This window comes from Cherax quadricarinatus, chromosome 54 (genome assembly GCF_038502225.1).
Source record: "Cherax quadricarinatus isolate ZL_2023a chromosome 54, ASM3850222v1, whole genome shotgun sequence".
Taxonomy (NCBI): Eukaryota; Metazoa; Arthropoda; class Malacostraca; order Decapoda; family Parastacidae; genus Cherax; species Cherax quadricarinatus.
In genome coordinates, this window is record NC_091345.1 from 10,910,911 (window position 1) to 10,924,161 (window position 13,251).

Here is a 13,251-nt window from a genome sequence, read left to right on the forward strand (position 1 = left end):
TATATATATATATATATATATATATATATATATATATATATATATATATATATATATATATATATATATATATATATATATATATATATATATATATATATATATATATATATATATATATATATATATATAATATATATATATATATATATATATATATATTATATATTATATATATATATATATATATATATATATATATATTATATATATATATATATATATATATATATATATATATATATATATATATATATATATATATGAATAACAGAAATGAGTAGGAAGTCAAGGTAGAAGCGCTCAAGGGAACGACTAGCTAGAATGAGATGGCATCAGGCAGACCAGTGCCAGGTGCCAGGTGCAGCAAAGGCATATAGCAGCCCATCGACATTAAATATTTAGTAATGAACTAGCGACCACATTAGTGATATGACAGTATCATACACATGCCGTCAAACTTCATATCGAATCATTATAAGACTTTAATATTCGAATTCTTAAAAACTACTTGTATGTTGAAGCTTTTTAGGGCATCCGGTAGGACAGATTAATTCACTGTATGGGAGAACTAGCACATTCTTTATCTGAGGTGTTATCCATTTCACCCCTGTGATAAGTTTTCCTAGCTGCCAGTAACGCTGATTCTACAAACTCCTTAGGGTACCACAGTTTCATGGCAATATCAAATATTTTCCTTATTTCTTCATCAAGAAACTCCGGGCTGCACAGTCAGTAAGCTCTCATGATTGGAATAGTAGTGAATATATGAGCCCACATTAGTGGCCTTCCTATATAGTATATACTGTAAACAGTATACAGTATATACTGTAAAAATGAACTTTCTATCAACCCAGTGTATCAGTACATGTAAGAATGGAAGTTTAGATACCACTTTTTTTTCCTCAAGGGTGAATTTAATAGACAGGACAATGTTCACCCGAGTGCTTGTTCCCGATCTGTTACCTTATCTGGAAGAAGAATTAGATGAATTATCTATGCCATTCGATAAGAACACCATTATTGAACTGATTAAGCTGTGTGTAGTTGATTGCAGGTTTGAGTTTGAAGGGAAATATCACTCAAAGGCAGGGAAATATCACTCAAAGGCAGGGAATGGCTATGGAAAATCCATTGTCTCCCCTATTAAGCAATTTGTATATGGAGTTTTTCAAGGTTAGGCTGCTGAAAGGCATCCTGCTCTGCAAAGCTAAATGATTCAGATATGTGGATGACATCTTGTGTCTTTGGCCGAATAATATGGCTCTGGATACATTTTTACTGAGAATTAACACTTTGGTCTCGTCTATTAAATTCACTGTAGAGAAAGATGTGGAAACTAAACTTTCTTAAATGTGTTGATACACCAGCTTGACAGAAAATACAAGTTTACAGTATATAGGAAGGCCACTTATGTGTGCTTAAATGTTCACTACTATTCCAACCATGAGACAAGAGTAAAAAAATAAGTGACTTTCTCACTATGTTTCTGAGAGCTTACCGAGTGTGCAGCCCAGAGTTTCTCGATGAAGAAATCAGGAAAATATTCGATATTGCCACAAAACTGGGGTACCCTATGAGTTTGTAGAATCAGCATTGCTGGCAGCTAGGGAAACTTATCATAGGGTTGAATCCAGGATAACACCTCAGATCAAGAATGTGCCGGTTCTCCCGTACAATGAGAATTTATCTGTTCTGCCGAATGCCCTTAAAAGTTTCAACATACAGGTAGCCTTTAAGAATTCATGAACTGTTAAAAGCATTTTGGTAAAGCATTTTCCTCAACACTGTGTTGATGGTGTTAACAGGATCGGTTGCAATGGCTACAACTTATCTTATGTGGGACAAACCAGCAAACCTCTGATGTCAGAACATAACAACACTGATGTTCGATACGAACTGCACAGGAATTAAATGTGAATTTCAGCCATGTTAGGGTCTGCAATAATTCTGCAAACTAGACAGAAGCCAGTCTTCGTTCCTTTCTCCTCTTGGCTTGAACGAAATATAGAAGCAGCAGATATAAAACACAATAAAAGTTCAACTGAAGGCATTGTACACAGTATGAAGCAGGATTCCTACCTGAACTCATTGGATTGTCGTAAATGCAACTCTACAAGGACAAATTGAGTATGCTTTGCTTCTCCCAATCAACCTTATGCATAAACCAGTATTTACCTGAGGGTGAATTGGGCCAGCCTCTTGAAATGGGAATTTTTCCTTTTTGCTGCTTCCCGTTTTCTTTGTGTGCAGTTGAATTTCCCCCAACTGATAGATGCCAGATACTCTTGAGATTAAAATATTTGTCTTTTATAATGATTAGATATGAAATCTGACAGCATATGATATGTATGATACCTGTCATGCCACTAATGTTGTAGTCACTAGGTCATTATTAACTATTTAATGTCGATGGGTTGCTATATACCTCTACTGCTCCTGTTTTTAATATCTTGCCTTCATCTTTCTGGTACCTGACACTGGTCTGCCTGATGCCATTTCATCTTAGCTAGAGTTGTTTCCCTGAGTGCTTCTGGATTTCCTGCTCATTTCTGCAAAATTGCAAGTTCCTGCTCCTCTAGCTTTTCAACCAGTGGCACTGTAATAAAAGCCTTCTTACGCAGGCGGGAGAGATACACGATTATATACACCTGGAAAATCCTAGAGGGACTAGTACCGAACTTGCACACGAAAATCACTCACAACAAAAGCAAAAGACTCGGCAGACGATGCAACATCCCCCAATGAAAAGCAGGGGTGTCACTAGCACGTTAAGAGACAATACAATAAGTGTCAGGGGCCCGAGACTGTTCAACTGCCTCCCAGCATACATAAGGGGGATTACCAATAGACCCCTGGCTGTCTTCAAGCAGGCACTGGACAAGCACCTAAAGTCGGTACCTGACCAGCCAGGCTGTGGCTCGTACGTTGGATTGCATGCAGCCAGCAGTAACAGCCTGGTTGATCAGGTTGATCCACCATGAGGCCTGGTCACAGACCGGGCCGCGGGGGCGTTGACCCCCGGAACTCTCTCCAGGTAAACTCCAGGTAACAGTCCAAGAAGATGCAGTCTACCCATCCTGCTCTCTCCTGTCTTATTTGCTACCTCATCATAAAACTCCAGTAGGTTTGTAATGCAGGATTTACCATCCCTGAAGTCGTGCTGGTTGTCATGTGTCAGCCATTCTTTTCTATGTGCTCCACCACTCTTCTGATAACCTCCATAACTTTACATACTATACAAGTCAGTGACACAGATCTGTAGTTTAGTGCTGCCTGTCTGTCTCCTTTCTTAAAAACTGGGACTACGTTTGCTGTCTTCCACACCTCAGGCAGTTGCCCTGTTTCAGCAGATTTATTGTAGATAATTGTAAGTAGCACACATAGTGCGTCTGCTCCCTCTCTCAGGGCCCACGGAGAGATGTTACCTGGGTCCACCACCTTCGAGGTATCTAGTTCTAGAAGTTTTTCTACTTCCTCCTCGGTTGTGTGCAGTGTGTCCAGTACCGAACTTGCACACGAAAATCACTCACTACGAAAGCAAAAGACTCGGTAGACGATGCACCATCCCCCCAATGAAAAGCAGGGGTGTCACTAGCACGTTAAGAGACCATACAATAAGTGTCAGGGGCCCGAGACTGTTCAACTGCCTCCCAGCACACATAAGGGGGATTACCAACAGACCCCTGGCAGTCTTCAAGCTGGTACTGGACAAGCACCTAAAGTCAGTTCCTGATTAGCCGGGCTGTGGCTCGTACGTTGGTTTGCGTGCAGCCAGCAGCAACAGCCTGGTTGATCAGGCTCTGATCCACCAGGAGGCCTGGTCACAGACCGGGCCGCGGGGGCGTTGACCCCCGGAACTCTCTCCAGGTAAACTCCAGGCACCCCACTCCCTCGATTTGCTGGAAGGCTATCTCCATTGTGACTATCTCCATGAATCTTGAGCTGAGCTCCTCACATACTTCCTGGTCGCTCCCTAAGAGCTCCCTTCCCTCCTTCCTCAGTCTGATCACCTGGTCCTTGACTATTGTTTTCCTCCTAATGTGGCTGTATATAGTATAACAACTTTGGGTCAGATTTGGCTTTTGATGCTATGGCATTCTCGTAAAGTGTGTACTCACCTATTTGTGGTTGCAGGGGTCGAGTCTTAGCTCCTGGCCCCGCGTGTGCGTGTGTGTGTGTGTGTGTGTGTGTAAAATAATAACAACAGCCTGACAAACAGATCAAACATCCATAAAATTGGTCTCACCTGTGCAAACACACCCGACATGAATCTTCCTGTAAGTAAGGCAGCTCGGGTGTAACTTGTTACTCTTTGATAAAACTTGGCAGACACCTTTGCGTAAATATATGTATAATATGCTACTTCCGTGGAGGTGGCAATGCCATATGTGAACTCCATGAACTGCATTGCCTCGACGCCCCGAGCCCAAAGAAGAAGACTCCACGTAACAACATAACCAATACCCTCGAAAACGATGACTGGCTTATACCTCAACAAGTCGGTCAACAGGAAGACTACAACCAGTAGCGATAAATAGGAATATGTCCATACTGGATACACATCATAATACACCTGCCGAAGAAAGAGATAACTAGTGTCTCATTATGCACAGAGTATACCAATGTCTGCATATGTTCAAAATGACTTATTAAAAGATAAATCAAAATATATAGTTTCCAAATTCAACATGTAAAAACGACTGGAGAGGGGAAAATTAAGTAAACACAAAGTGGAATGGATGAGCGGAAAGATAAAAAAAATAGATATTATAAGCAGTTATTCTCGTGGATAATGATTTTATTTACAGTATAGAATGTGCTAGTCAATGAGTATGAAAGTTGTTCAACGTACTTAACGAATGCTCTAGATGTTGCAGGTACTAGAGTGTACAGTGTACTCAGTGGTCAGTCGTCACGTGAGGTCACAGACCCTGAGCTGCCTTGGGGATTAGTGTGGACGGTTACAAAGCATGGCTTGCTTCTGCAGTGTTTTAAAAATTGAGGTTGGAGAGTTGAAGGAGGAGGTCTTGCTTCTCCAGGAGGAGATTAGGAGGCTGAAGGTCCACCTCAATGGGTCTGGGAGAGAGTGTGAGGTGGCTGGAGTTGTGGGGAATGAGGCTTCTAGCAGCGAGGTGCAGTCTGTCTCTCGCTGTGAGGAGGCTGTAGTTGGGGAGGCAGCAACGGCTACCAGCAGTGAGGGGCAGCCCAGCACCTGCTACAAGTGGCGAGTAGTTCACAGTAATGGAAGGCGCATCAGAGTAAGGAAAGTTAAGAGTGAAGATCTGAAGGTAGGAAATCGCTTCTCTGTTCTTCAAGATGAATGTACTTCAGTGGCCAGTGAAGGTAAGGGTACTACTGCCCCTGCTAATGGAGGTAAGCGCATTCTTGTGGTTGGTGACTCTCAGGTAAGATACATTGACCGTGCTTTTTGTAATAGGAATAAGAAGATGAGAGATAGAGTGTGCTTCCCTGGAGCTGGTGTTGGGGACATTGTCAACAGGCTGGATAATATCATGTCAGGTAATGGGAGCAAGCCCATTATCTGTCTCAGTGCTGGTGGAAATGATATTGGGAAGGGTAGGAGAGAAGAGCTGCTAGATAAGTACAGGTCAGCTATAGATTTCATTAAGTCTAAGGGAGGGATCCCAATCATATGTAGCATCTTGCCTAGAAGGGGAGTAGGAAATGAATGGTTGTCTAGGGCAATTGGTGTAAATTGCTGGCTAGACAGATACTGCAAGGAACTTGCAATTCCATTCATTGACAACTGGAACAACTTTTATGGCAAACATGATATGTATGCAAGGGATGGGGTACATCTCTCTGGGGCTGGGGTGGTAGCACTTGCAGACTCGATTGAGAAGGCCATTGGTGAAATGCCTATGATTTTAAACTGATGGAAGATAGAGGTATGGGTGTGTGTGGGAAACAAGCAGGTTGCAACACTTGGGTTGGAAACAGTAAATGTATAAAAGGCATTCAGCATGAAGTTATAAATAAAGACAATAGATCAGGTCAGCAAACAAAGGGGGACAGCAGAGGGCAGCAAGGGACTAGCTCCCTTAAGGTTTACTATACTAATAGCAGGAGTGTAAGAAATAAGATAGATGAGCTAAGATTAATTGCAAGTGCAGGAGACATAGATATTATTGCTATAACAGAGACCTGGCTCAATCTGAAAGATAGAGAGATGCCCTCTGAATGTCACATACAAGGCTATAAATTATTCCACACTGACAGGGTCAACAGGAAAGGTGGTGGAGTAGCGATGTATGTCAGAGACAATTTAAATTGTTGTGTTAGACAAGATATTAAATTAGAAGCGTCAGCCACTGAATCTGTTTGGTTACAGCTTCTCGAGGGCCGAGAAAAACTAATTTTGGGTGTGATTTACAGGGCCCCAAATCTTGATAGGGAGTGCAGTAAACTTCTATGGGACGAAATTCGTAAGGCATCTACATACGAAAATGTTGTGCTAATGGGAGATTTCAACTATAGACAGATTGACTGGAGCAATTTGACAGGAAATTTAGAGTCAGGTGACTTTCTTGATACGATCCAGGATTGTTTTTTAAAACAGTTTGTGACAGAGCCAACTAGGGGAAATAACCTCCTTGACTTGGTTCTTGCCAGTAGGGAAACACTAATTAATAATCTTGAGGTTAATGATGAGCTTGGGGAAAGTGATCACAAATCACTCAGTTTTAATATATCATGGAATTCCCCTAATAATGGCAATCAAGTCTCCGTCCCTGACTTTCGCTTGGCTGATTTCATAGGACTGAAAAATTACTTAGGTGGGCTGAACTGGAATGACCTGACTAAGGGTCAGGTAGGTGGTGATGGTTGCCGATATGATGCTTTCCAGGGCATAGTTCTAGCTGCTCAGTCAAATTATGTTCCAAATAGGGAAATCAGATCAAACAAAAATGATCCTAAATGGATGAACAATAGATTAAAATATCTGATTGGTCAAAAGAGAGGCATATATAGGCAAATCAAAAGAGGAGAGGGGCAATTGAGAAATCGATATATTCAGTTAAAGAGAGAAATAAAAAAGGGAATTAGAAAAGCAAAAAGAGATTATGAGGTTAAAGTTGCAAGAGAATCGAAGACTAACCCAAAAGGATTCTTTCAGGTATACAGAAGTAAGATCAGGGACAAGATAGGCCCACTCAAAAGTTCCTCGGGTCAGCTCACTGACAGTGATAAGGAAATGTGTAGAATTTTTAACACATACTTCCTCTCAGTTTTTACACAGGAGGATACCAGCGATATTCCAGTAATGATAAATTATGTAGAACAGGACGATAATAAACTGTGTACTATTAGGGTCACAAGTGACATGGTCCTTAGGCAAATAGATAAATTAAAACCTAACAAATCCCCAGGCCCTGATGAACTGTATGCAAGGGTTCTAAAGGAATGTAAAGAGGAGCTTAGCACACCTTTGGCTAATCTTTTCAACATATCACTACAAACTGGCATGGTGCCAGATAAGTGGAAAATGGCAAATGTGATACCTATTTTCAAAACAGGTGACAGGTCCTTAGCTTCGAACTATAGACCAATAAGCCTAACCTCCATAGTGGGAAAATTTATGGAATCAATAATTGCCGAGGCAGTTCGTAGCCACCTTGAAAAGCATAAATTAATCAACGAATCTCAGCATGGTTTTACAAAGGGGCGTTCCTGCCTTACGAATTTATTAACTTTTTTCACTAAGGTATTTGAGGAGGTAGATCATGGTAATGAATATGATATTGTGTATATGGACTTCAGTAAGGCTTTTGACAGGGTCCCACATCAGAGACTATTGAGGAAAATTAAAGCACATGGAATAGGAGGAGAAATTTTTTCCTGGATAGAGGCATGGTTGACAAATAGGCAGCAGAGAGTTTGCATAAATGGGGAGAAATCAGAGTGGGGAAGTGTCACGAGCGGTGTTCCACAGGGGTCAGTGTTGGGCCCCCTGCTGTTCACAATCTACATAAACGACATAGATGAGGGCATAAAGAGCGACATCGGCAAGTTTGCCGATGACACCAAAATAGGCCGTCGAATTCATTCTGACGAGGACATTCGAGCACTCCAGGAAGATTTGAATAGACTGATGCAGTGGTCGGAGAAGTGGCAGATGCAGTTTAATATAGACAAATGCAAAGTTCTAAATGTTGGACAGGACAATAACCATGCCACATATAAACTAAATAATGTAGATCTTAATATTACGGATTGCGAAAAAGATTTAGGAGTTCTGGTTAGCAGTAATCTGAAACCAAGACAACAGTGCATAAGTGTTCGCAATAAAGCTAATAGAATCCTTGGCTTCATATCAAGAAGCATAAATAATAGGAGTCCTCAGGTTGTTCTTCAACTCTATACATCCTTGGTTAGGCCTCATTTAGATTATGCTGCACAGTTTTGGTCACCTTATTACAGAATGGATATAAATTCTCTGGAAAATGTACAAAGGAGGATGACAAAGTTGATCCCATGTATCAGAAACCTTCCCTATGAGGATAGACTAAGGGCCCTGAATCTGCACTCTCTAGAAAGACGTAGAATTAGGGGGGATATGATTGAGGTGTATAAATGGAAGACAGGAATAAATAAAGGGGATGTAAATAGTGTGCTGAAAATATCTAGCCTAGACAGGACTCGCAGCAATGGTTTTAAGTTGGAAAAATTCAGATTCAGGAAGGATATAGGAAAGTACTGGTTTGGTAATAGAGTTGTGGATGAGTGGAACAAACTCCCAAGTACCGTTATAGAGGCCAGAACGTTGTGTAGCTTTAAAAATAGGTTGGATAAATACATGAGTGGATGTGGGTGGGTGTGAGTTAGACCTGATAGCTTGTGCTACCAGGTCGGTTGCCGTGTTCCTCCCTTAAGTCAATGTGACCTGACCTGACTAGGTTGGGTGCATTGGCTTAAGCCGGTAGGAGACTTGGACCTGCCTCGCATGGGCCAGTAGGCCTTCTGCAGTGTTCCTTCGTTCTTATGTTCTTATGTTCTTATGAAGGAACCAAGGTGTACAGAATACTGACGGTACTCAGGGAGTATAAAGGATGCTGCAGGTACTCAAGGGGAATACAGTATGCTGCAGATTTTCAATGAATGTACAGGATGTTGCAGGTACTCAAGGAACATACAGGATGCTGCGGGGTTTCGGGAGTGCATAGGATGTTGCAGGTTCTCAAGGGTGCACAGGATGCTGCAGGTTCTCAGGGGTGCACAAGATGCTGCAGGTTATCACGAAGTGTATAAGATGCTGCAGGTTCTCAGGGGGTGTACAGGATGCTGCAGGGTCTCAAGGGGTGTACAGGATACTGCAGGTTCTCAGGGGGAGTATAAGATGCTGTAGGTTTTCAAGGGTGCACAGGATACTGCAGGTTCTCAGGGGCTGTATAAGATGCTGCAAGTTCTCAGGGGGTGTACAGGATGCTGCAGGCTCTCAGGGGAGTACAGGATGCCGCAGGTTCTCAGGGGAGTACAGGATGCTGCAGGTTCTCATGGGGTGTACAAGATGCTGCAGGCAGCTTGTGTAAATTGTTATTTTGGGATACATTTATAAAATTGACTTTATTTTGGTTTGAGTGCCGCAAGAGGACCAATCATCAGTGTGTCAATATAATAATAATAATAATAATAATAATAATAATAATAATAATAATAATAATAATAATAATAATAATAAGAAGAAGAAGAAGAAGAAGAAGAAGAAGAAGAAGAAGAAGAAAAGACAAGACAAGAGAGCTGAGATAAGACCCTTGTGGGGTGAGCGGGGAAGTGGGGATAGGAGAATAGATTTGTGAGAGGAATGTTATGAGTGGTAGAGACAGTACCAGGGCTCAACCCAGTAGCTAGAAGAAGAAGAAGCCTTAATACTTGGTTTTCAGTGAGGTTCTGTTGTGGTCCCAGCAGGTACTCGGTAAGAAAAGGCTCAGAAGGCCTCAGTTCCTTGAAGAAACCGTAGAGACACAGCAGGAGGCAGGTTCGTAGCCACACATCCATCTTTCTTGATCAAGAAAACTAATCTGCGAAGTTTAAGTATTATTGGTGTTATATATACTTCATGTATATTTTAGATATTCCCTAAATTTATTCCTAATGTTATTTAAAGCCTGATAAAGGGGGGAGGCTCTTGATCAAAGAAATTTTAAGTACCCTAGCCTTCCTCAGATAAAACCTGATTATCTCCCATTGAATGCAACAACAACAACAACAATAATAATAATGATAATAATAATAATAATAATAATAATAATAATAATAATAATAATAATAATAATAATAATAATAATAAACAATGATAATACCTCCGATCTGAACCAGTTTTCCATTTTGCATGATATGCAACGGTAATTCTCTTCTCCAGGGAAGTTCCTTAATGCCGATTGAGGCTCTTGGTCCAAGGAATTGAGTTTGCTTCCCCTTCATTGGATCGAATCATGAATGTCTCCCATTCCCCCAGGCGCTGTATGACCCCTACGGATTCAGCCCTCCCCTACGAATATACTGAAACCGACCAGCGTGAACATACCACAGTGGAGTGCTTCACTCTGTAAACATAACAGCGCAGTGGTGTACTTCACCACTGTCTGAACATAAACTTATAAATAACAGAGGAAAAAGACAACAGATTGAAAGTTATATATGCACTGCAGGGTAGCAGCATATGGATGGACAAGCAACAATGGCAAATATTATTTTATTCACGAGGAAGCTCTAACCCTGTAGTGATCATATAGAACTTCAGGAATATATTAATGTTGGTACAATAACCGACTATATGCTAGGTAAAGGACACAAGTACAACTAATATGACATTTTATTGTGGCAATGATTCGCTCTCAAGGAGATTTATCAAGCCGCTGCGGCTTGATAAAACTCTTGGAGAGCGAAACGTTGCCACAGTAAAAGTCACATTAGTTACACTTGTGTCCTTTTACCTAACAATCTCAGGAATGCGTGGCAATCAGGTGCAATCCGAGTCCAATTCTTTGGATCAAGAGCGAGCCTCCAGCATCAAGGCACGTTATTGGAGGGGTCAATATAACACAGCCTCATTAATATATATTTCAAGAAAATATAATATTTCAAGAAAACGTGCGTTGGATGGTTAGTAACCCAAAATAACTTAAGAAAACTAATCAGCCTGATTTATTTCCACTGAAGTATTTTGATCTTTTCCCAGGATACGACCCACAATACTTGGCTGATAACCATGTACCTACTTACTGCTAAGAGAACAGGGAAATATCTCCAAAGTTTCCACTTGTGCCAGGAACGAACCCGGGTCACTCAGATGTAAGCTGAAAGCGCTACCACTTATCCATGAGCCACATATTCATGAATACAAGTTACACAGTTGCAAACACTAACATATAAGCCATTAGAAGCCCATCAGCATTTGGTGCACATTTAGTATAAGCTAGGTCAGCACATCATAGGTATAACAAGTTTCATCATGTTTTAAGAAACAACAGAGCACAAGTTTGAACACTGTCTCCCCATAAGTCAGCATACTGCACTCTCCATGCTTAAACTTGCAACTGCTGGGCTGTTGAATATAATGGAGGTGGAGATTGTGTAGCTACATCCCACGAATTGAATCAAATCAATATTAGATAAGACCGAGTACATATGAAAAGGAAAGTTGAAGACGTGAGTATATAAATCGAATGCCAGTCCAAATCTAAGAAAAATTCAAGTACTGTATTTGCGTTTGGAAAGACTTCATTGTTGGATATAAAAGGAAGACTTTGTATCATGGTTCAATACCTAGGTCCTAGGGCATGTGAATAGTCTGCGTATAGAATTTACATTACGTATAAAGAATCTCGTTTTGTACTTTTTGGGTAAATATCGAAACATACTGAAAATTCTTATTATTCTGCTAATACCTTAGTTTCTTAAGTTTAAACTCCATTGACTGCACGTTGTGCCATTAAAGCTGAAATTCATCTGGCAATAATATTAAGAACAGTTTAATGCTTATGTAAATAACTCAATTTACTTTATTCCTATTGTAACTGATTTTCACACAGCTGAGTTACTTAGCTGTTTTAACTTATTAAGGTTTAAATAATAAGATATTACAAGGAGCCAATGGAAAAAAGTCACTTTGACCTTTTTTGGGTTATCCTAGGTAATTTACACTATGTATGATAATTGCATTATATGTAGGTGTACCTCAATATACTTACCTATTTAATCCCTAATATAACGATTAAAGTAAACTTTCAGTGTATAAACACGGAGATATACATAGGTGTGTAGAAATACGCTGTTATGGCAACACCTCCTGCGGTCGGCTGATTCACTAGCCAATGTTTCTTTTTCAAAAAATTCCGGACACTTCTACCTCTCTTAACGACCTACTTATGTCCTCTTTATTTATGTGGTATGTATGCCAAAAACTGCTGGGCTGATAACCTGCAATTATCATTATTAAATGAAGGGGAGCGCTAAACCCACAGGGGTCATACAGCGCCTGGAGAATGGGAGGTTATCAGGTTCGATCCAAGGAAGGTACGACGAGTATACTTCTCTGGATCAAGAGCCATTCACCAGCAATAACTTGCTTTTCTAGCAGGTTATTGAAAGGACTCTAATGGAAATAAGTCACTGACTTTTTCTGGGTTATCCCAGGTTCTCTACACATATGCTGCTATGTATGATAATTTATGTAACTGTATTTGTGTATACCTGAATAAACTTATTGCTTGTTATTTATACACCTAGATATTCACTACACCTCTGTATGTATTTGGTATGGCAACACCTAAGAGGGGCTTCCTCTTCAGCAACCTATATTTCCATTTTAAAATTTTAAAACCCTCTTTTCCTAAGATTAAGGGCAGTCTAATCACGGCATCTAACAACCCGCCTATTTCTAGTGTATATAGTGCATTTGCCGAGCAATCGCTGGATTCTGAACTTAAAATAGGCTATCTAATTCCATAGCTGGAAACTGTTCCCAGGTTTCAGCGTGTCTGGAGCCTGGCCGTCCCTACTACCCAGTTCTTTCTTATTTCTGGTCCTGGTAGTCACCTCACAACAATCGTCAGTGGTGGCTGTAGCATCCGCAAGCTCATTAATTCAATTTCATATTCCTTCACATAGTTTGCCTGTAATTCTCACTGAAAAAGAATGTCTTCTGTATCAGGTAATAAGAAGGGTTCAATGAAAGCTAAATGTATGGAGGTAAAACAGTTGAGCCTGACGTCTGTGGATGACAAG

The 13,251-nt window shown here is 40.5% G+C and overlaps 1 protein-coding gene across 9 annotated transcripts in view; it reads right to left on the reverse strand.

Annotated features, from left to right (window-relative positions):
• LOC128699073 (thiamine transporter 1) overlaps positions 1-13,251 on the reverse strand; it is a 55,565-nt gene that overhangs the window by 38,000 nt on the left and 4,314 nt on the right. For 6 of the 9 annotated variants that reach the window (XM_070096593.1, XM_070096596.1, XM_070096595.1 and 3 more), the window contains exons 2-3: positions 9,895-10,043; positions 4,250-4,576 (exon numbers count right to left, since the gene is read on the reverse strand). In XM_070096593.1, the coding sequence (XP_069952694.1) occupies positions 4,250-4,576; positions 9,895-10,020 (453 nt within the window). In that variant the 5' untranslated portion in view covers positions 10,021-10,043. Of the gene's footprint in view, positions 1-4,249; positions 4,577-9,894; positions 10,044-10,325; positions 10,473-11,247; positions 11,525-13,251 lie in introns of those variants that run through there. The other 3 variants (XM_070096592.1, XM_070096591.1, XM_070096597.1) reach the window with 3 other exon arrangements.